The sequence below is a fragment of the Callithrix jacchus genome, chromosome 5, assembly GCF_049354715.1.
Source record: "Callithrix jacchus isolate 240 chromosome 5, calJac240_pri, whole genome shotgun sequence".
NCBI lineage: Eukaryota > Metazoa > Chordata > Mammalia > Primates > Cebidae > Callithrix > Callithrix jacchus.
Genome location: NC_133506.1, coordinates 22,952,724 through 22,976,537, shown reverse-complemented (window position 1 = coordinate 22,976,537; position 23,814 = coordinate 22,952,724). Strand labels below are relative to the sequence as shown.

Genomic DNA, 23,814 nt, shown 5'->3' with positions numbered 1-23,814 from the left:
TTCCTGCTCCTGACTTTCAGATTCTGCTTCTCATGCCCTCTGAATCCATTGCATTTGGAAGTCCAAGGGAATGTTAAGCATTAGACATGTTTGGACTGGAGAATAGTAAATAGAAGCTATAATCGTTCCAATGGACTTTTATGATGAAAAGAAACTGGTGTTATTTCCCCTTGAAGATAGTGGGTGGGGAGAGGAGGGAGAGAGATATAACTTAACAACAACAAAAAGGACCACTCCAATTACACCTCTTGTAATGAGATCAGAGCCGTGAGAATTTAAGGAGCTCCCTGTTGGTGGAGCTGCGCAGACTGAGCCTGTCAGTGATTTGTAGGGAGTTCTGGCATCAACACAAAATTAGAACCTCTGAGATACCTCTTAAAAACTGGCCACATTTGATGGTCAAAACACTGTGATTGCTAAAATGGGGAAAAAGCTTTTACTCATATGATTAAGTTCTATATCATTCTAATATCTGTTAGAATGAGAAAAAAAAACAATAATTTACTGAATGCTTGCTTACTATGATCCAAGCACTGTATGAAACTTTAGGTATGTTATCTGATGTAATCCCCCAAAGCTATATGGTAAGAATTATTGCCCCCATAATTGTAAACTGAGGCTTATAGAAAATGATACTTGCCTAAGGTCAATAATTGATAGAGCTAAAATTGAATTCAGGTCTATTGATTCATGGATTCACTATCATAAGGCATGTTCAGTGGCTACCTTAGGCCATAACCCGTGCATTTAATCAATAGATAACTGGGCTTTGTTGAGGACTTGGCATGCATCATGAATTTCTGATAACAAGAACAAAATATAAAATGTGGAAAGTATATTTTCCAAAGATGGCCACAGCAATATTTTAGGTCTTAAATGCTCTACAGAACCACTCCCAATGAAGACATTGAGTCCATTTTCATTTCGTCTTGAATAATGGCAGGCTTGGGACTACTTCACAGAAAACAGTTACATGGAGTGATGCAGTGGAATGTCTGTTTAAGCCTGAGAATACAGTGTCTTCCTTTTCCAGGAGAAACTCATTTTGGAAGCTGGCCACATAAAGTGGCCAGGTACAAGAAGTGTTAAGTGTTTTGGGAAATTGCCCCAGCTAAGATTTTAGCTGACAGTTGAGATCAGACAAGAGAGTGAATCTTGAGATGGTCCCAGCTCCCAGTTGTTGAACCTTCCTGCTGAGCCCCAAACCTTGTGAACAGGATGATTAAATTATCTCTGCTGTGCTCATGAGCATAAGTAGTAGTTTGTTTGCAGCTTACCCTAAGTTTTGGGGGTGATCTGTTATATAACTATTAACTACAACATCATGTTCTATTTTTACCTTACTTGTCAGGAAACTCAAGGTCAAATTTATCGCTTAAATACACTAACTGCATTAACCTTAAGTGTCAGCACAACAACTACTTTTTTATAACACAGAGCATATATCTCTATTTTAATCTTATTTTTGTCTTTGAAAAAATATGAAGTGTACATAAGCAACAAAATGACCCCTACTTACCCACTAATAATAAAATTATAAATTTAATACCTGAATCTTCTTTCATTTCAACATCCTCCTCTTCATTATCATCTGTTAAAAAATAGGAAAAAACACTCATATGAAAGTGGGAAACACAAAGTTCTAGTTGGATTAATAAAAAAAGGAAAGAATAACAGATCAGTAGAAAAGAGACTGTTAAAATACGCATTTCTATTGTCATATTATCATGCTGAGTTAAGAAAGTATACACATTAATGCACCATTTAAAACCTAGGGTTTACATTTCCTTTTAAAAATTACTATATTTAGGCTGGTGAGGTGGTTCATGCCTGTAATCCCAGCACTTTGGGAAGCTGAGGCAGGAGGATCACGAGGTCAGGAGTTTGAGACCAGCCTGGCCAATATGGTGACACCCCATCTCTACTAAAAATATAAAAAATTAGCCAGGTGTGGTAGTGTGCCTGTTGTTCCAGCTACTTAGTAGGCTGAGGCAGAAGAACTGCTTAAACTCATTAAGTAGAGGTTGCTGTGAGCTGAGATCGTGCCCCTGCACTCCAGCCTGGATGACAGAGTTAGACTCCATCTCAAAAAATGATTTGTAACAAACTATGCAATCATTTACTTTTATACAAATTCTATACGGCCACTTCAGTAATTTCACTTGCTCAAAATTAAAAATCAGACTTTGAATGCCACATGGTCTACCTTTGTTAAAGGTCTGCATGCTCATTTCAAGTATCTGAGAAGTATGGCCATCATTTTTGGTCATAGACCAACACATATCAAATCCCTGCACCACACCATGAAAAGTGCTGCTTTGCTGCACATGGAAATCCCAACCTTCACTCATGTGCTTTGAAGTGCTCCACCAGTTGCACCATTCCTATTTAGCGCCCCTCATCTCCCAGTATTATAACCCCTTTTAACTAGACAAGGACATGTGATTCCTTGGCACGATAGATGACATGCTTGCTCTTTTGAACTTGTGACATTGTCATCTCTCTCTTTTGTTCTCCACATCCAGTGCTATGGTCGGAATATCTGTGTCCCCCACAAAATTCATATGCTTACATCTTAACCTCCAAGGTGATTGATTATGAGGTGAGGCCATATGGAGGTGATTAGGTCATGAAGGCAGAGCCTTCATGGATGGGATTAGTGTCCTTAGAAAAGATACCTAAGGGAGACCTCTCACCCCTTCATGTGTAGACGCAGGGAGAAGATGGCTCCCTGTGAGGAAGAGGGCCCTCACTAGACACCGACTCTACCAGCACCTGGATCTTGGACTTCCAGCCTCTAGAACTGTCAGAAATAAATTTATGTTGTTTATAAGTCACCAAGTCCATGATATTTTGTTACAGCAGCCCAAATGGACTAAAATATCAGCCAGTGCCAAATCTCCTGTTTCTATATTTGCTCCGCTCTCCCCTCATTATTGCAGTACAAATTCAGACTCCCAGTGCCATTTGCCTTAGCTATTTTAGCAGTTTCCTAACGGCTCCTCTCTCTTTTCCTCTCCTGGATCTCATTCCTTTTACACGTGGCTGCCAAATCAATCCTAAAATATAGCTCTGATCTGGTTCACAACTGTTCAGTGACTGCCCTCTGCCTAATGAGAAAAGTCTAGACTCTTCCTGGTAACACTCAAGGCCAATGATGCCTTGTTCCAAACATTCTTCTCAGTTTCACCTCCTCTATTACACGCCGACTACCACCTGCATGGATGGCAACACTGAACTCTTCTCTGTTCGCTCAAGGTCCCCTTCAGCTTCCCCTATCTGCCTTGGTTCTGCTAGCAATGTCCTTCTCCATCTCTATTCATTTTCATCCTTCAAGTGCAGGCTTGGGTGCCATAGCGTCTGATTTCCCCAAATTTTAAAGAATCACGTGCTCTTTGATGTACCTTATTTTTACTGCCTTCTTGGTATGGACTTTAAATACACATGGGCTTGGGTTTGCATCCTGGCACCTCCACCCATCCATTCCCCTGGTCGTGCAATCTTGGAGAAGTTACCTAAATCTTCCTGAGCTTCAGGTTCATCAGCTGTATCGTGGGATAATAATAATGCCTACTACATAGAGCTTTTGTAAGGATTAAATGAGATAATGCCTTGTAACTACTGAAATTCTTGTTAAGTGCTAAATATTAGCTGTTGTTATAATAAAATCACACAGTTTACTTGTTAATTTATCTCTTTTTCAAATATTCATCTCCAGATCATAAATTCTGCAAAGATGGAGACCAGGTCTTATGTTTCTGTAAATTCCCTGGCACTTAATGCCATTCATTTTATATACTAGAATCAATAAAGAAATGTCCACTGAATTAAATTTATTTTATTTTCTATGTGTGTTATGCATATTAGCTATATGATGCTCTGTAAATAATGGAAACACAGTGAAGATTTGCAACTTCCTCCTAAATATGTGCTTTGTAACTTGTCATTCCAGCCAAATTTACTCAGTATGGCCCTCCTTAGAATCAATTATAAATAAAGATTATGGATTTATTAGCTGAAGCAGAAAATGCCTTTAATTTGAGGTTTTAGAAAGGCAATTCTTGATGACTATAGTTAACTTTTAAAAATATAATTTTTTTTGGTGATTTTCTACATATTTTTTCATTCATTCTATGAATGCAGTTTGCAAGGAAGAATAGCAATTTCTTAGAAATATAATTTTCTAACCAAATGATTATCAAATTGTTACTAACTATACTTCATAGATTCTTTCCTGTACTTAATATCTTTAAAAAAAGTTTTATTTTGCAGTCATCTAAAATCTGTATGACAACAGACTCTCCAGAATCTCAGAGAAAGAGATGAAAAAGAGTCCACAATTTCTGGGAAAAAAAATAAAGGAAGAGTCAAAGATCCCTTTGCTTGTCACACACATTTCCATTACTCACCTGGCAAACACTCATTGGTAGCCTATTGTGTACAAGGTTTTACGTTTGGGCTGTAGAAACACCAAGGAGAATAGATACTTGACCAGTTTTGTAGACTCTCACCAGTAGTAAAGAAACTAAGACATGTGGATACATTCCAACATATGGTAGTCAGTGCTGTTAAAAAAGTGCCAGAGAAGGGATTGATGCTCTTAGCTATGCTACTTGAAAGTCTTCTTGTAGAACAAGACATTGAAGCTGATATTTGAACTATATAGACTGTCCCAATGACTTCATCCCCGAATGATTCCTATGTGTGGAAGGTTCAGGCTTGGTGGTGCTATTCATTCACTAATTTCACTCAGGCACTGATTTAGTCATACAGTGATTAAGAGTCTTCCAGAGCCTGGACTTAGACTGGTTTGGTTTACTTCCAGGACAAACCACATATAAGTAGGTGAATATTGGGCAAGAAGAATATCAGAATATTTTGCCCTGAAATATGGGGGACCTTCCCCGCACACCAATCTCTCAATCACTGTCTCGCCCAAAGCACGGAATGAAGATTTTTCTCCGAAGTTCCCCTATCTATCTAGAAACAGTACCCCCAAAAAGAAACACAATTGCCTTCCATCCTCTCCCTGAAATCTCATTATCTTTGCAGAAAAGCAAGCTGAGAATGCAAGCACACCTGGACAGATGTTTTTCACAAGATAATGTCTGCCTCTTGGGCTCATTCAAATTCCAAAGAGAATCATTTACAAGTTAATTTTTGTCTCCTGGGTCCATTCATTCTTCCTAATAATCATTTATGGCTCCTCAAAAAAACTGTGTACTTTCCCTATCCCCTCTCCTAAGAAGAAGAAATAAGATTCTGTGCCCCATTTAGCGAGTGGATAATCATTCTCATGCAATGCCCCCATGCTTATGAATGTTAAAATAATTTTGTATGCCTTTTCTACTATTAACCTGCCCGTAGTTGATTTTTAGTGAACTTCCAGGGGGCAAAGGGGAAGTTATCCTTTGCCCTCCTCATAATACCTATATGTCAGTCTTTTTTATCTGAAAAATAGGGATAATAAAATTACCAACTTCTTAGGGTTAGAATTATATGTCAGATGCTTACACAGAATGAGCTTTCAATAAATACTGATCATTGCTATTATTAAGATCACCCTTGCAAAAATTGTTATAATGAGAGAAATCTGAAATAAAAAGTGTGAAAACTGGCCAGCAATGTTCCAAAAGCTGAAACTGGACCCCTTCCTTACATCTCATACAAAAATTAACTTCAGATGGATTAAAGACTTAACCGTAACACCATAAAAACCTTAGAAGAAAACCTAGGTATTACAATTCAGGATGTAGACATAGGCATAGGCAAGGACTTCATGACTAAAACACTAAAAAGCAATGGCAAAAAAAAAGCCAAAATAGACAAATGGGATCTAATTAAACTCCAGAGCTTCCATATAGCAAAATAAACAATCATTAGAGTGAACAGGCAACCAACAGAATGGGAAAATTTTTTTGCAATCTACCCACCTGACAAAGGGCTAATATTCAGAATGTACAAAAAACTAAAATTTACAAGACAAAAACCTCATCAAAAAGTAGGTGAAGGACATGAACAGTCACTTCTCAAAAGAAGACTTACACAGCTAACAAACATATGAAAAAATGCCCATCATCACTGGTCATTGGAGAAACGCAAGTCAAAACCACATTGAGATACACCATCTCACACCAGTTAGAATGACGATCATTAAAAAATCTGGAGAATAATAGTGGGAGACTTCAACACTCCACTGTCAATATTAGACAGATCAACGAGACAGGAAATTAACAAGTATATCCAGGACTTGAACTCAGATCTGGACCAAGCAAACCTAATATCTGCAGAACTCTCCACCCCAAATCCACAGATTATATATTCGTCTCAGCACCACATCGCACCTTCTCTAAAATTGACCACATAATTGGAAGTAAATCACTCCTTCAGCAAATGCAAAAGAATTTCAATCCTAACAAACAGTCTCTCAGTTCACAGCACAAACAAATTAGAACTCAGAATTAAGAAACTAACTCAGAACCACACAACTTCATGGAAACTGAACAAGTGGCTCTTGAATGTTGACTGGATAAACAATGAAATGAAGGCAGAAATAAAGATGTTCCTTGAAACCAAGGAGAACGAAGACACAACATACCAGATTCTCTGGAACACATTTAAACCAGTGTCTAGAGGGAAATTTATAGCAATAAATGACCACTTGAGAAAGAAGAAAAGATCTAAAATTGACACCCTATCATCAAAATTGAAAGAGCTAGAGGAACAAGATAAAACTTCAAAAGATAGCAGAAGACAAGAAATAACTAGGAGCAGAACTGAAGGAGACAGAGCCACAAAAAGCCCTTCAAAAAATCAATAAATCCAGGAGTTGGTTTCTGAAAAGATCAACAAAATAGACCACTAGCCAGATTAATAGAAAAGAAAGAAGAATCAAACAGATGCAATAAAAAACGATAAAGAGGATATCACTACCGATTCCACAGAAATACAAACTACCATCAGAGATTACTACAAACAACTCTATGCACATAAACCAGTAAACCTGGAAGAAATGGATAAATTTCTGGACACTTGCACCCTCCCAAGACTAAACCAGGAAGAAGTTGAAACTCAGAATAGACCAATAATAAAAGCTGAAGTTGAGGCAGCAATTAATAGCCTACCAACCAAAAAATGCGTTCACAGCCTACCAACCAGGTCCAGATGCATTCACAGTCAAATTCTACCAGATGTAGGAAGAGGAACTGATACCACTCCTTCTGAAACTATTCCAAACAATACAAAAAGAAGGAATCCTTTCCAAATGATTTTATGAGACCAACATCATCCTGATACCAAAACCTGGCAGAGCCTCAACAAAAAAGAAAACTTCAGGCCAATATCCATGATGAACATAAATGCAAAGATCTTCAATAAAATACTGGCAAGCCAATTGCAACAGCACATCAAAAAGCTTATCTATCATGATCAAACAGGCTTCATCTTGGCTATGCCAAGCTGGTTCAACATGCACAAGTCTATAATCATAATCCACCACGTAAACAGAACCAAAGACAGAAACCACATGATTATCTCAATTGATGCAGAGAAGGCCTTTAACAAAATTCAACAGCCCTTTATGCTAAGAATTCCCAATAAACTAAGTATGGATGGAATGTATCTCAAAATAATAAAAGCTATTTAAAACAAACCCACAGCCAATATCATACTGAATGGGCAAAAACCAGAAGCATTCCCTTTGAAATCTAGTACTAAACAAGGGTGCTGTGTCTCACACTCCTATTCAATATAGTATTGGAAGTTCTAGCCAGAACAATTAGGTAAGAAAAAATAATAAAGGGTATTCAATTAGGAAAGGAGGAATTCAAATTGTCTCTCTTTGTAGATGACATCATCTCAGCCTAAAATCTCTTTAAACTGTTAAGCAACTTCAGAAAAGTCTCAGGATACAAAATCAATGTGCAGAAATCACAAGCATTCCTATACACCAATAACAGATTAACATGAGAGCCAAATCATGAGCAAACTTCCATTCACAATTGCTACAAAGAGAATAAAATACCTAGGAATACAACTAACAAAGAATGTAAAGGACCTCTTCAAGGAGAACTACAAACTATTGCTCAAGGAAATAAGAGAGGACACAAACAGATGGAAAAACATTCCATGCTCCTGGTTAGGATCATATTGTGAAAATGGCCATACTGCTCAAAGTAAGCTATAGATTCAGCACTATCCCCCATCAAGCTATCTATGGCCCTCTTCAACTGGAAAGAAACACCTTGAACTTCATATGGAACCAAAGAAGAGCCTGCATAGCCAAGACAATCCTAGGCAAAAAGAACAAAGCTGGAGGAATCATGCTACCTGACTTCAAACTATACTACAAGGCTACAGTAATCAAAACAGCATGATACTGGTATCAAATCAGACATATAGACCAATGAAACAAAACAGAGGTCTTGGAGGCAATGCCACACATCTACAATCATCTGATCTTTGACAAACCCGACAAAAATAGGCAATGGGCAAAGGATTCCCTGTTTAATAAATGGTGTTGGGAAAACTGGCTAGCCATGTGCAGAAAGCAGAGACTGGACCCCTTCCTGACACCTTACACTAAAATGAACTCCAGATGGATTAAAGACTTAAACATAAGACCTAACATCATAAAAACCTAGAATAAAGCCTAGGCAAAACCATTCAGGGCATAGGCATAGGCAAGGACTTCATGACTAAAACACCAAAAGCACTGGCAAGAAAAACCAAAATAGACAAATGGGATCTAATTAAACTCCAGAGCTTTGTACAGCAAAAGAAACAATCATTAGAGTGAACCGGCAACCAACAGAATGGGAAAAATTTTTGCAATCTACCTATGTGACAAAGGGCTACTATCCAGAATCTACAAAGAACTAAAACATATTTACAAGAAAAAAACAAACCCATCCAAAAGGGGGCAAAGGATGTGAACAGACACTTTTCAAAAGAAGACAAATATGAGGCCAACAAACATATGAAAACATGCTCATCATCACTGGTCATTAGAGAAATACAAATCAAAAGCACATTGAGATACCATCTCACTCCAGTTAGAATGGCAATCATTAAAAAATCTGGAGAGTACTGATGCTGAAGAGGATGCGGAGAAATAGGAACACTTTTACACTGTTGGTGGGAGTGTAAATTAGTTCAACCATTGTGGAAGACAGTATGGAGATTCCTGAAGGACCTAGAAATAGAAGTTCCATTTGACCCAGCAATCCCATTACTGGGTTTATATCCAAAGGATTATAAATCATTCTATTATAAAGACACATGGACACGTATGTTCATTGCGGCACTGTTTACAATAATCAAGACCTGGAACCAATGCAAATGCCCATCGATGATAGACTGGACAAGGAAATTGTGGCACATACACACCATGGAATACTATGCAGCCATAAAAAGTGATGAGTTTGTGTCCTTTGTAGGGACATGGATGAATGTGAAAACCATCATTCTCAGCAAACTGATGCAACAGAATATCAAACACCACATGTTCGCACTCATAGGTGGGTGTTGAACAATGAGAACACATGGAGGGGAGCATGCCACATTGGGGTCTGTTGGTGGGTCTAGGGGAGGGACATCAAGGTGTTGGGAGGTTGGGGAGGGATAACATGAGGGGAAATGCCAGATATAGGTGATGAGGAGATGGAGGCAGCCAAACACATTGCTATGTATGTACCTATGCAACAATCCTGCATGATCTGCACATGAACCCAGAACCTGAAGTACAATAAAAAATATATATAAAAAATTTAAAAAATCTGGAGACAACAGATGCTGGAGAGGATGTGGAGAGATAGGAATGCTTTTACACTGATGGTGGGAGTGTTAACTAGTTCAATCATTTTGAAAGACAGTGTTACAATTCCTCAAGGATCTAGAAATGGAAATACCATTTGACCCAGCAATCCCATTACTGTATATGTACCGAAAGGATTATAAATAGTTCTTTTATAAAGACACATACACACGTATATTCATTGTGGCACTTTTCACAATAGCAAAGACCTGGAACCAACCCAAAAGCCCATCAATGATAGACTGGATAAAGAAAATGTGGCACATAAACACCAGGGAATACTATGCAGCCACAAAAAAGGATGTGTTCATACCCTTTGTAGGGACATGTATGAAGCTGGAAACCATCATTCTCAGCAAACTGACACAAGAACAGAAAACCAAACACAGTATGTTCTCACTCATAAGTGGGTGTTGAACAATGAGAACACATGGACACAGGGAGAGGAACATCACACACTAGGGTCTGTTGAGGGATGGGGTGGCTAGGAGAGAGACGGCAGTGGGTGGATTGGATTGGGGAGGGATTACGTTAAGACAAATACCTAATGTAGGAGATGGGCAGATGGATACAGCAAACACCATGGCATGTGTATACCTGTGTAACAATCCTGCACGATCTGCACATGTATCCCAGAACTTTGATAAGAAAATGAAAAAGTATGACAGTGAAATAAATTTGACACAGCAGATTCTACCTTCCTTTTAACCTCACAAGCTGTTCTTGTTCACTTCTGGGCATATCCCAAGCTACCTTTGGAAGGAATTTAGTTTATAGTTTAACCTAAAAGCAAGAATGATGATAACCCTTCTCAAAACTCCCCTTTCCTTGTTTGGGAACTAAAGCTGCCTTTGTAAAACTAATGACAGCCCCCAAGGTCAAGATTATGAGAGAAGCCTGAATTCTACTAAAATGTAGACACAGTTAAACCATAACTAGCCATTGTTCCAGGTGTCGCAATATTTGTAACCTCTACAATTGCTCCGGTAGATAACATCACTATTCTAGAACTTAAGGTTGGTTTTAGAGATGTTTTTCAGACTTTTGCATTCTGGCAACTGACTCTACCGGGATTTTTGACTCACGACTCAACTGGTCTGTGACCCATATTCAGAAGCTGACTCAGTGTATGAGGACAGTTTTCCACACTCCTATAATTTGATCCCCAACCAATAAGCAGCACCCATTCCCTAGACCCCTGCCTGTTAAATTGTCCATAAAACTAGCCTCCAAGCTTTTTGAAAGACTCATTTAAGTAATAAACTTCTGTCCTCTGCTTGGCTAGCTATGCATGAGTTAAACTCTTTCTCTACTGCAATACTGCTGTCTCAGTGAATTTCTTTTATCTTTGCCATAGGCAAGAAGCACCTATTGAGGGATTGCATTATGTCATTCTTATTACTATTTTTACTACTTAAATAACCACTTCTTGAGCTTTACATTGTGTAGCCGTTAATATGATACAGGTTAACAATCTTTTCCTTCATGGAGCTCACAAGGTGGGTGATAGAGAAAAGCAAAACAGGCAGGGTGCAGTGGCTCATGCCTGTAATTCTAGCACTTTGGGAGACTGAGGTGGGTGGATCACGAAGTTAAGAGATCGAGACCATCCTGGCCAACATAGTGAAACCCCATCTCTACTAAAAATAAAAAAATTAGCTGGGCATGGTGAGACATGCCTATAGCCCCAGCTACTTGGGAGGCTGAGGCAGGAGCATCACATGAACCCAAGAGGTAGAGACTGGGGTGAGCTGAGATTGCACCACTGCACTCCAGCCTGGTGACAGAGCGAGACTCCATGTCAAAAAAGAAAAGAAAAGAAAAGCAACATAACAGAGAAGAAGGTAACAGATTCTCTGACTGATGGAGGTAAACAGAAGTTACACGGGGAAATATACAAGAGCCAGCTAAGTCAGAGAGAAGGTCTACGAAGGGAAGGCTTCAGTTGAGTCCTAAAGAGTGAGTTAAAGTTACCTAGGGGAAAAGAAAGGCTACAGTAGATGCCCAGATGTGGATGTCCTCCCGATAGCTTTTTGTTCTTTGACAATTCAGTGCATGCCAGCCCACCTTTGAGCCACCAGCTCCTGGTTCTCTTTGCCCGAGGGCGCTCTCTGCCTGCTGAAGCCCATTCAAGTACTATCAAGGAATTAACACCATTTATGGTTGAGCCTTTCTCAAATGACTGACAATTTGCATTTAAGTACTCCAGCTCCCTTGCTTCTCAGGCGCCCTAATTCAAAGCATGTTCTACACTATCTCCCTGAGTCTCCCCACTTCTGCTGGGATTGAGCCCCAGTTGTCCAGTGGTAACTGGCTTACAGCTTAACCTCATTACCTCCTGCTTTTGCTCATCTCACTTCCCCACTTCCATACTGGTGTTTCCTGGGATCATCTTCCCCCGACCCCAAAACACTTCTACTTCAGTCCTTGCTTCAGGATCTGCTTCTTGGGGAACTCAAAGGCAAGGGTAATCACATTTAAGCAGAGGGAAAGACATCTGTAAAAACATGTGGATGTGAACCATCAAGATGTTTTTAAGGAAATAACACTAGCTACGAATAGCCAAAGGGAGAGCTATCTGGGAAATTATTGCAGCTAAGCCAATCCGTTTTGGCTAGATAATACAGGCTTTCCATGCCAGGAGTGATGGTTAATTTTACAGGTCAAGATGGCTGGTCCAGAGTGCCCAAACATTTGGTGAAACATTATTCTGGGTGTGTCTCTCAGTGATTCTGAATGAGATGAAAATTTGAATTGTTACTGAGCAGACTGCTCTCCCAGATGTGAGTGAGCCTCATCCAATCAGTTGAAGACCTCACTAGATCACAGAGGCTGGCCCCTGGAGAGAAAGAGGGAACTCCTCCTGCCTCATTGCCTTTCTGCTACTTGGACATCGAGTTTTTTTCCTGCCTTCAGATTCAGACTGAAACATTAATTCTTCTTGGGTCTGAAGCCTGCCAGCATTCAGACTAGAACTACACCATTGGCTGTATTGTTTCTCAGACCTTTGGACTCAGACTGGAACTATGCCATAAACTCTCCTGGGTCTCACACTTGCCAACTGCAGATCTTGGGACTTAGCCTTCATAATCATATGGGCCATTCCCTATGATAAACCTCTTTCCATGTATTTTAATATGTTTATTTTCTCTGCAGAAACCTGACTAATATATAAGGTAGAAGCATTTAAACTTCTTTATTTGGAAAAGTATAGAGTGATTAAACAACTTTAAGCAGAGGAGTGACACACCATCTTTCGAAAGATAAGTTTTTTATGAGAGAAATTTACTGAAAATGATAAAGCACATGCATTAATATTTTGTTATTATTTGTATTAAAATCAAGCATAGAGTCCTTTTGCTCTACAAAGCACCTAATGTTCCATTACATATTAATGTAATCTACTTTAGTTCAACATTATTCTATATAATGTGCTTTCCTGAGTCATATTTTTGCAACAAGCTGTTAGCAAGAATTTTTCTAAGAAAACCAGGAACAAAAATATATATATTACAAAAAGATGATGGCCTACGGAAGTAGGGAGTCATGCCATTCAGAGTTTGAAAGTAGTCAGGAGGCTGATGAAGCGTGGGCACAGAGTTGCAGCCCTTTTAAACAGGTCTCCAAGCATCACACTTCTTTGTTAGAGGACAAAAATGAAATAAAAGATTTCTACCAAAGCGACACAAATACTATTTCAAAATAGAGAGCAATCCATCAGATGGCATTGTTCTGTATGTTCAGAAATGCCAATTCCAGAAAATCCCCTTTCCTTCCCAGGCATGGAGCATGCAGAGGCTAAAGCTCCATTTCCTCTTACAGGACCTCTTGGACGATAATTTCCTAATAGATGCTGTTTTCATTTGCTGCACCACCCTCTGTGAGATCACCCTGTTTCATTCTACACAAACACATGGATATGACCAAAGTTCTTATTTTAATCACAAAATATATGTGAAAAGCAACTAGTTTCTCATGAATGACTAGTTTTGGGTAAAAGCTAGCTTTATATACTTCAGAATCCCCTTCATAAGGAAATGACTAAACCTACTTTGAGGTCTATAACATTGATTTCACCTTCTTTTATTGGAAAGAGAGTTAATGTGAATGATTTTCGTCTTAATCACTATACTTGTCTTCTGAGCAGGTATCTGTATCTGTCATTTCCCTACAGCAAATAGTGCATACTTCTTTGGAAAATGAAGTATATGCTACGGATTTTGGAATGACTTGAGGTTTGTCTTACTCCTAGAGCCTCCATAATTAATAGTCTTTTGGGGAAGTGAAATAAACAAAAACAAGCAAAGAAAATCCCATAGAACTTATTTAAGGTAGTTGTCAAAGTATGCTCTCTGGACCAGCAGCACCACTATCATCTGGACACTTGTTAGAAATGCAAATTCTCAGGTCCCACTCAAGATCTACTGCATCAGAGCTCTGGGTAAAGGACCTTCCAGGTGACACTCATGCATACTGAACTTTGAGAGCCTCTGGTCCGAAGCACCAATATTGGTGTGTTGAAGAAGAATCTTTCAGAAAAGGAGATACTCATTTTTTTTGGATATTTCAACTGAATTTGTGATTTCTCACTAATGCTAACGTGGTGAGAGGTGCCCAAGCCACACAGTAGCTGGGATGGAGGAACAGTTATGCTTTTTATAAGACATGGTATGCTTTCTTATGTGCTTGAAATCACTCAGCTACCCTGAGTGTCAAGATTATCACGGTCGACGGCCAGGATTCCTAGATTGGCTAGGAGACATGTGCATGGATGGAGACTAGCTTCAAAGAGGTCTGTGGGTGGCATGAGAAAAGGAGGGTTTTATAAGGTGGAATGTTATTCTTAAGAGCTATTAAGGTATCCTCTCACCATCAAGGGAAAAAAATGGACAGACACCTGAAATCATGTAATTCCCTTGTCAAATTATCAGGAACATCCATACACATGGGCAGGTCTGTCGAGGAGAACAATTACAATAATCCTGCTGTGGTTTTATTTCACTTGCTTCCAAGTTCTCTTCCTTAGAGCTTAATTTCTTACCTCTGGCTTCTTGTACACTCTTCACCTTTTTAATATTTCATTACCCAAAGCTTCTAGGAACAATTTATTATTTGCAGAAAAAAGAAATATTATTAAAAATAAAGCTTTTGTTTTGGATTTATTTTATTGTTGTTATTTTTTTGAGACAGAGTCTCACTCTGTTGCCCAGGCTGGAGTGCAGTGGCTCAATCTTGGCTCACTGCAACCTCTGTCTGCTGGGTTCAAGCAAGTCTCCTGCCTCAGCCTCCTAAGTAGCTGGAACTACAGGCGCCTGCCACATGCCTGGCTAATTTTTTGTATTTTTAGCAGAGACAGGGTTTCACCATGCTGGCCAGGCTGGTCTCAAACTCCTGACCTTGTGATCCACCTGTCTCGGCCTCCCAAAGTGCTGGGATTACAGGTGTGAGCCACCACACCCAGCCCTGGAAGAGGTAGTAGGGAAGAGGTTGGTATCCTCATGGCTTCTTGTAGGACTTGACAAAGCAAAAACTTCAGGCAAAGAATGAGCAATAAAGGAAAGTCCTCCCTGAGCAGGACTCCTGCCATTAAGTTGAATATCTGGACTCACCGAATCTACAAATTGCTAAATCTACTTCCCGAAGGTGATTGATTGATAAAGCCAGGAGAACATTTTTTTAAAGGAATTTTTTTCCTTCAACTGATCCTTGGCCAAAATGAGCACTCAAATCTAATTACTTTATAAATCAAGCAATAAATAACAGGCACTGCTTAGAAAACTGCCTGGTGCTGCTGCTTCTGGCTTGGCCATCTGGGCACATGATAGCATCAGTTACTGAGATATGGGATTTAGGAAGAGGAGGATTGAGGAGTGGAGAAACAGATTTGGAATTTAATTTTGGATGGCTTCAGCTGAAGACGCCTGAGACACTCTTCAGCTGGAGACAGACGTGTGCAAGCAAATGTACCAGAAAGGGCCAGGCCGGACACAGACGACTGTCAGGAAGACAAGACGGCAGAGCAGTCACCAGGATAGAGTGCCTGGTCCAATGTGAGAAAGGCTCTAAAGGGTCATAAGAAGTCATGGACTCAAATATGCAGTGGTTTCAGTTCCCATGCTCAAGCCATCAGAAGGGTTCTGTTAACCTCAACGAGGATGGCTGCAGTAGGAAGGCAGAGACAGTCACGTGATTGCTATGGATTATGGAGCGACCAGTAAGTGACGGAGACTGACAACTCCTCAAAGACATGAGGCTGACAATAACAGTTAGGTCTGGCTGGGTGCCGTGGCTCACACCTGTAATTCCAGCACTTTGGGAGGCCAAGGCGGGCAGATCATGAGGTCACAAGTTCAAGATCAGCCTGACCAACATGGTGAAATCCCATATTAACTAAAAATACAAAAATTAGCCAGGCCTGGTGGTGGGAGCTTGTAATTCCAGATACTCCGGAGGCTGAGGCAGAGAATTGCTTGAACCAGGGAGGCAGAGGTTGCAGTGAGCTGAGATCACACCACTGCACTCCAGCCTGGGTGACAGAGCAAGACTCCCTCTCAAAAAAAAAATAATAATAAAATTAGGTCCTTATGAAAAGTGGAATATAGTTTGTAGGAATTTCAGTTTCCCTATTGTTTATTTTTGTCTTTATTCTTACTTCTGTGCCTTCTTAGGAATTACTTCATTTATATATTATTCTTCAAAAGATTTCTTCCCCTGCATTTGCCTCAATGTTTTCAACCAAAGCACCAAAACCAATCTACCCAGAATGTTTGAAAGGTCTTTCAAAAGCACCCTGCAGGGGTCTCTATAAAGATGACTACAGCATCCTCCCTCCCTTCTCCAACTAGCATTTAGTTGTGTCTGTTTTACCAGAACGTCCTAATGAGATCAAACTCTGCTTAGTCAAGGCTCATGTTCCCAGGTCTCCATTTGTTCTGCTGTTTATCAGCATTTGCTACACTCACTGCACACTCCCCCGGTTGGAATGGACAGATTGCTTTCTGTCTATGCCGGCTGCTCGTTCCTGCATTCGGGTTGCTTGGTTACAGCAAGACTTCACCGAATTTTCATTGAAGGCAAAATGTGTTTGTAGCTTTTGAGGCCCATCAAGTGGAAATGGTGAGCACCCACTTTCTAAGAAGGCAGTTAACTCATTTATGTTACATTATAGAGAGGATGTCTTGTAGAATTCTAAACATCGATGTGATCTGCACATTAAAAGTACACAAATGTACCATGTACTTGTAAACATTCCTAATTAAAGAAAACACCGAATTCTTTTACTCTAGTTTGTTTCTACATTGAATGTATCATTTGGGGGAAAAAATGTACCATTCAGACGGGGTAAGAAGTTTTTCTTGTGTGTCTTTTACTTATTCATAGATGACTGATCTATTAGTTTTCTATGGCTGTTGTAATGTATTTCTGCTAACAACACAAATTTATTATCTTACAATTCTGTAGGTCAGAAGTCCCACATGGGTTCAATTAGACTAAAATCAACATATCAGCTAGGCCGCTTTCCTTTCTGGAGGCTCCAGGAAAGAATCTGTTTCCTTGCTTTTCCACCTTCTAGAGATACCCACATTCCTTAGCTTAAGGCCCTCTTCCCCCATCTTCAAAACAGCAACAGTGCATCTCTCTGAACATTCTTCCACAGTCACAGCTCTTTCTGGCTTCCCTCTTCTGCTTCCCTCTTTCAATTTTAAGAACTCTCTTGATGATATTGACCCCACCCCTATGATCAATCCGAAATAACATTCCTGTCTTGTGGTCAGCTAAATGCAACCCTGACTCCACCACCAATCTTATTGTTCCCTTTGCAGTGCCATCTAACATATTCACAGGTTCTGGTGTTTAGATTGTAGACATATTTGTGGGGGACATTTTTCTGCCTACCACATTTGGTAAATCAGGAAGCAGATTGCTTTGAATAAAAAGTATCTGAAGAGGAGAACTAGAAACAATCTAATTAGAAATAAAACGGTTTTCTGTGAAATGAAGTCCATAGGCTTAAAATCAAGGTCATTTTTTGAGTTTTTGGTTTAACCTCATTCTTTCATTAAAAAGGGTTTCTTCTTTTCTATTTTTAAACCTTCAGTCTTTTCTTCCTTTCATTTCCCCGTTTCTCCTTCCTTCCTTTTTAAATATATTTTAAAATCTTGTCTTTCTACCTTTTCTTACCATTTTGGTTATAAAAAATTATCATGAAGAGAAATGACAAACTAGGAAACCACTTGCAACATACATATAAAGATTAATAACCTTAATATACAAAGAGTTCTTATATATCAATAAGAAAAAGATGAAATAAAAATGTACAAGGGTTATGACCAGCAATTTTGTATAAGAAATTTAGAGATATAATAGATAACTGGAAAAAATGTTAAACCATGTTAGTAATAAAATAAATGAATGTTGTTACCCATTAATTACCTTATTTCATGTATAAAAGTACTAACATCAAAACATTAAGACGTAACCCATTGAGAAGGGTAGGAAACAAATAAACTCTCATTACCACTCACAGGAATGTAAACTCAAGTTGCTTAATGCTAGGCTTGGGCATTTGTGTTTCTGTTCCTGTGAATGGTAATCCCCATAGTTATACAGTACATGATATTCAACTGTAGTGCTACAAACACAGTGAACAACTTGACAATTAGTAGCAAAAGTGTCTTCGTTTTGCATATATTTTGAAAAAGTGATTCCACTTTTAGAAAAGTATTTAAAAAAATGAGAATGATGCCAATATTTAATTACAAAGAAGATGGCTTTTAAAAATGATTACTTATAAGCAAACAGAGGAATAATTTGCAAAAATAATCCCTGAGTTCAATAGTATGGTTTTGAGTAAACTTTGGGTCTATTAAAATTAAGTCATGGAAAAATTCATAATGATATGAAAAATATGTTCATGATTTGTGTTAAATGACAAACAGCAATTTACAAGACCAATTTCTGGTGGTTTGCATTTTCCATTTTTTAAGATCAGAAGGATAAACAACAAAATGTAATTTATTTCCGGATTACAGGGCAGAAAATAGTTTGCATTCTCTTCTTTTTGCTTATCTGTTTTTCACTATAAACCTGTCTTCCTTTTGTGATAAGAAGTTTTATATATTTTTCAAAGATGATCACAAAAGTTGGCCCACTTACTTTTAAAACTGTAATAGGAAATAAACATGGATATTTAAAAATGTATGATGCCTGGTCACCATATCTAGTGAACTTCCATTTATATTACTATTCCTTATATTTGGAACTGGTCCATTACTATGTTTGCACATGACAGAACCGAAGCAGAAAAAGGTTAAACAACATGCACAAAGCCACACAGTGCTAAGGCGGCTGTGACGAGACTAGAGGCCATTTCTTATGAAAACAAACCTAGCATTTCTTCCCCTTTACCATAGTTGCTTTTGTTTCTGTTGACCTCTTTATTAGTCAATTGCTACATTTCTCAGAAATTCACTGCTCATCTCTTCAAGTTTCTATCTTCCAATCATTATGCTGACATGGCAAGAGGAAAGAAAATCTTAGCAGCTCATGACACCATGTGCTTCATAATTATTCTTAGAAAATTGATGACCAGAGAGGAGGTGAGAGAAGGAAGGAAAGAGAACATGTGGATATATCAGATAACTGGAGGAATTCTAGCTTTTCAGTAGCTCTAGCCCCACTAATGCCAATGGATAATATGTGGCTTTCTTTTTTAGCGGACAAGTAGCTTCAAACTATTGTCTATGTTTTCAGGATTGCTCTGGGAACAAGCATTACCTAGTGGGAAGGATTTGAGCTCAGACATACCCAACTATGTGACTTTGGCCAATATACTGACATTTTTTTTTTTTAGCTTTTGTTCCCTGCTATCTCAATAAAAGCAAATGAGGAATCCATGGCAATAGGGTGTTGTTGAAAGGCCAGTCTGTAAGTCATGAATTGAATGAATCCTTCTTAAATATGGAATCTAACCTATTTCCCAGTCAAGGGCTTACTCTTAGGCCCAGTTGCATAATACATTGGTGAGAGTGTCAACATTTCTCAGTCTGGGCTTCACAAATTGGACATAAGCATCCTACTTTATTTTACAATTTCTCAAATTTGAACTGCCATAATCCCTCTATGTTTCTTACCCAACACTAGATGTGAGCTTCTCTACTCTTGTTCATTCTTTAAAGATCACTGGAAGTGCCACATTCTTCATGAAAATTGCCCCAATCAATCTGGTCCTCATACATATTTGCCTCTGAATTCCTGGATGCTCTTACTGTACCAACGTTATATTTCATTATTTGCTAATATTGTTTATCAACTCTTCTGCATGATATGTGCCCTTCAGGACTATTACAAGAAAAATATCTTAAACGTAACACTGATAAAAGCCTTGGAAACATAGTAGGCATATAATAAATATTTGACAACTAGTAGAAATATAATGACTGATAATGGATGAGATAAACTTTTTTTTTTTTTGAGATGGAGTTTCGCTCTTGTTACCTGGGCTGGCATGCAATGGCGTGATCTCAGCTCACCGCAATCTCCGCCTCCTGGGTTCAAGCAATTCTCCTGCCTCAGCCTCCTGAGTAGCTGGGATTACAGGCATGCGCCACCATACCCAGCTAATTTTTTGTATTCTTTTTAGTAGAGATGGGGTTTCACCATGTTGACCAGGATGGTCTCGATCTTTTGACCTCGTGATCCACCTGCCTCAGCCTCCCAAAGTGCTGGGATTACAGGCTTGAGCCACCGCGCCCGGCCTGATAAACTTATAAAATCAGTGTAAAGGGAAGATGCAGAAGACATAATGTGAGTACTTTCTCTTGTTTGCTTTTAAAGAGCTCAGATTTTTAAAAGAGAAATCCAGAAAAATTGTTTTTTTAATTCCTGGGTAAAAATTTAAAAGTATTGTGCCTATTTGTCAGATAAGGTAATTTTAAATTTTCAATTATTTTTAATGTTAATTTTTGAAAATTATGTAAAAAGCAGTGCTATCCCCTTGTCTGGCTATGTCAACAATACTTAAGAGTTTCTAAGAAAAACAGATTATTTTTACCTGAAACTTTGGTTAAAGATTGTCTCTGTCTTAGTCTGTTTGTGCTGCTACAGACTACTGTAGACTAGGTAATACATCATGAGCAGAAATGTATTGGCTCACAGTTTTGGAAGCTGAGAAGCCCAGTATCAAAGTGCTGGCATCTGGTGAGGGGTCTTCTTGCTGCATCATCACATGATAGAAGACAGTGGAAGGCAAAGGGCAAGAGGCTGAACTCACCCTTTTATCATGATGCCAATCCCTCCCATGAGGCTAGAGCCCTCATGGCCTATCACTCTTAAAGGTCTTACCTGTTAATACCGTTATAATGGCAATTAAATTTCAACCTGAGTTTTGGAGGAGATATTCCAACCAGAGCAGTTTCAGTCTAGGCTCATGGTAGGCTTTTATTTACATTAATACATGCTTACTATATATTTAGATTTTTTTCCAGATTCTGAAAGGGCAATGGACTATTAGGAATAGTCTCTGTTCTCACAAACTTATTTTTTCATTGATGAGAGAACATAAAAAGGTCAAATAATAATAATATAAAACCCAGCTAAAGTTGCGTTGCAGGAATGTGTATAATTTAGACAGAAATAAATGGCAGAAACTCATGATTAGGAAAATAAATGAAAAATATATTCATGTCAATACATTTATTACATGTTTGGAAGACTGCAAGAAGGTCAAAATAATTCATGTGATTGAGAAGTTTCTTGATTTGTTTTGTTTAAAAAATAATAGGCATGCATTTAAGATATAAAAATTATCATCAAAATCTGAATTGGGAATTTTCTTTACCATAATTATGCAAAGTTAGACTTTCCCAGCATTATCTGTGTCTAAGAAGGTAAAATGCATGAAACCTAAATATGTTTACACACTGAAATAAAGCAAATTAATAACATGTCTGTCAACATTTGAGAAATAAAATCTATGCATTTTAGACAGACATTGAGATATGTTAAATGTTCAAGAAGTTCCCAAGATATAATTTTCAAAGTTGACATAGTTTTACTTTTTATTCATATGCTTTTATGTTATATATAATACAAAAAGAAAATCTGTATTTAAGGCCAAAAATCATCTCCAGTAAAGTTTATAGTTTATAAATTTATAATTCCTATAGATTAAGTTTACCTAGTTCTAACTAGATAAAACCTTGTTATTCATGTGTTTTTTATATGTCTACTATTTTCCAAGCTCATTTTTAAGGCATTCAAACTTCTTGAAATTTTATAAGGTTTATTATTTTATGTTGTACTAGGTAGATGTCCCAAATGTTAGTGGATCAAATAGCTCATTATTTTACTATTTATATCAAGAACACTGGGAATATTGTAGCCTTTTCTTCTATTAATTTTTTAAACATACTTTTAACATTATTTTCATAGACATAAATGAAATTTTTCATCTTAAGGAAAATCTTCCTCTTACAAACAGGTGTCAGGTTTGGGATAAGCACATGCATATCCTGGAATTCATTTTCGTATCTTATTACTTTTCCCAGCATTGTTTTATATTTATTATATACGTGTGTGTGTGTGTGTGTGTGTATATATATACACACATATATATACATATATGTGTGTGTGTGTGTGTGTAAAGTTGACATGGATATTGCATATATGTTCTATACATTTCAAAGCTGGAAACAAAATTGACAAATTTAATTATTTTTATGGTTAAAAAACTAAAGAGATTAGAGCTAGGCATAGTGGTTTACATCTATAATTTCAATGACTTGGGAGGCTGAGGCAGGAGAATTACTTGAGCCCAGAAGTGCAAGACAAGCCTGGACAACATGGTGAGACCATGTTTCTAAAGAAAGAACAAACAAACAAATAAAATTAGCTGGGCATGGTGGAGTATGCCTGTAGTCTCAGCCACCCAGGAAATTGAGACAGGAGGATCACTTGAGCCCAGGAGTTCAAGGCTGCAGTCAGTTATGATCAGTATGATTGTGTTACTGCACCCCATACTCAATGACAGAGTGTGACCCTGACTCTGAAAAACAAATTTAAAAAAGATCAGTCAGTAGATTTTTCAGTCATAGGTGATTTCATTGTGAATTAATCAGTTACTATGCAGATACTGATAAGGGGTTGAAGGTATCTAAAATTAAAACATGTTTTGTGAGCTCACAAGGTGAGTTTATCAACCAATGGTCACCAAACTAATGATAAAAAATAAAAACCATAAGCCAAAGAAGCAATGGCCTTTGCTTGAGGTATATAAAGAAAATCATTAGTGAGTTTGTTTTTCCTTGCTCTGTATGCTAGCCTTTAGGTCTACACTTTTATTAGATATATACAACCTATGCAAAGATCATATTTTCTGAGATTATTACTCTAAATTTTATGGGCAGTAATAGATAAATGATACCAGGAGTGGGGTGGTGCCGGGAAGACCTAGAGAGTAGGGGCTGGATGGCGGGTATATGCAGCTAACAAATGTCAAGATATAGAAATCTTGGGTACGTGAATGGAGAGGGTACAAAATTGGGTAAAGCATCAGTAGTCTAAACACTGTAAAATAACCCCAATCCAAAGGCAAAGACTGCCACTATGGCCTAAATGGTAAGAGACAGTACCAGTAGATGGCTTCTCAGCCATCAGTCACTACTGCCATTTGAGACTGAATAATTCTCTGTTGGAGAGTTGGGGGGGTGTCATACTGTGCATTATAGAATGCTTAGCAGCATCCCTGGCCTCTAATCACTAGAGGACAGTAGCCTCTCCCCTCCCTCGGTTGTGAAAAACAAAAATACCTCAGAATGTCCCTAGGAGGGAAAATTGTTTCTAGTTGAGAAGACTGGCTTTCCCTAAAGTGAGGAGCAGAGGAGGGTTTAACCATGATGTCTCAAGCTTCAAACATCAGGATTCTTTAATAGTGTTATAAACTGTATATTCTTTATTGTTATTATGAGGAAAACTAATATCACCCGGTTCTCTATTAGAAT

General features: G+C 38.3%; 1 protein-coding gene and 1 long non-coding RNA gene across 10 annotated transcripts in view; one reads left to right on the top strand and one right to left on the bottom strand.

The window, feature by feature from the left end:
* MACROD2 (mono-ADP ribosylhydrolase 2) overlaps positions 1 to 23,814 on the bottom strand; it is a 2,068,485-nt gene that overhangs the window by 168,119 nt on the left and 1,876,552 nt on the right. For all 9 annotated transcript variants that reach the window (XM_078371386.1, XM_078371387.1, XM_078371388.1 and 6 more), the window contains one exon: positions 1,550 to 1,591. In XM_078371386.1, coding sequence (XP_078227512.1) covers positions 1,550 to 1,591 — 42 coding nt within the window. The remainder of the gene's footprint in view (positions 1 to 1,549; positions 1,592 to 23,814) is intronic.
* LOC118153976 (uncharacterized) overlaps positions 1 to 23,814 on the top strand; it is a 209,086-nt gene that overhangs the window by 182,492 nt on the left and 2,780 nt on the right. The window lies entirely within an intron of this gene.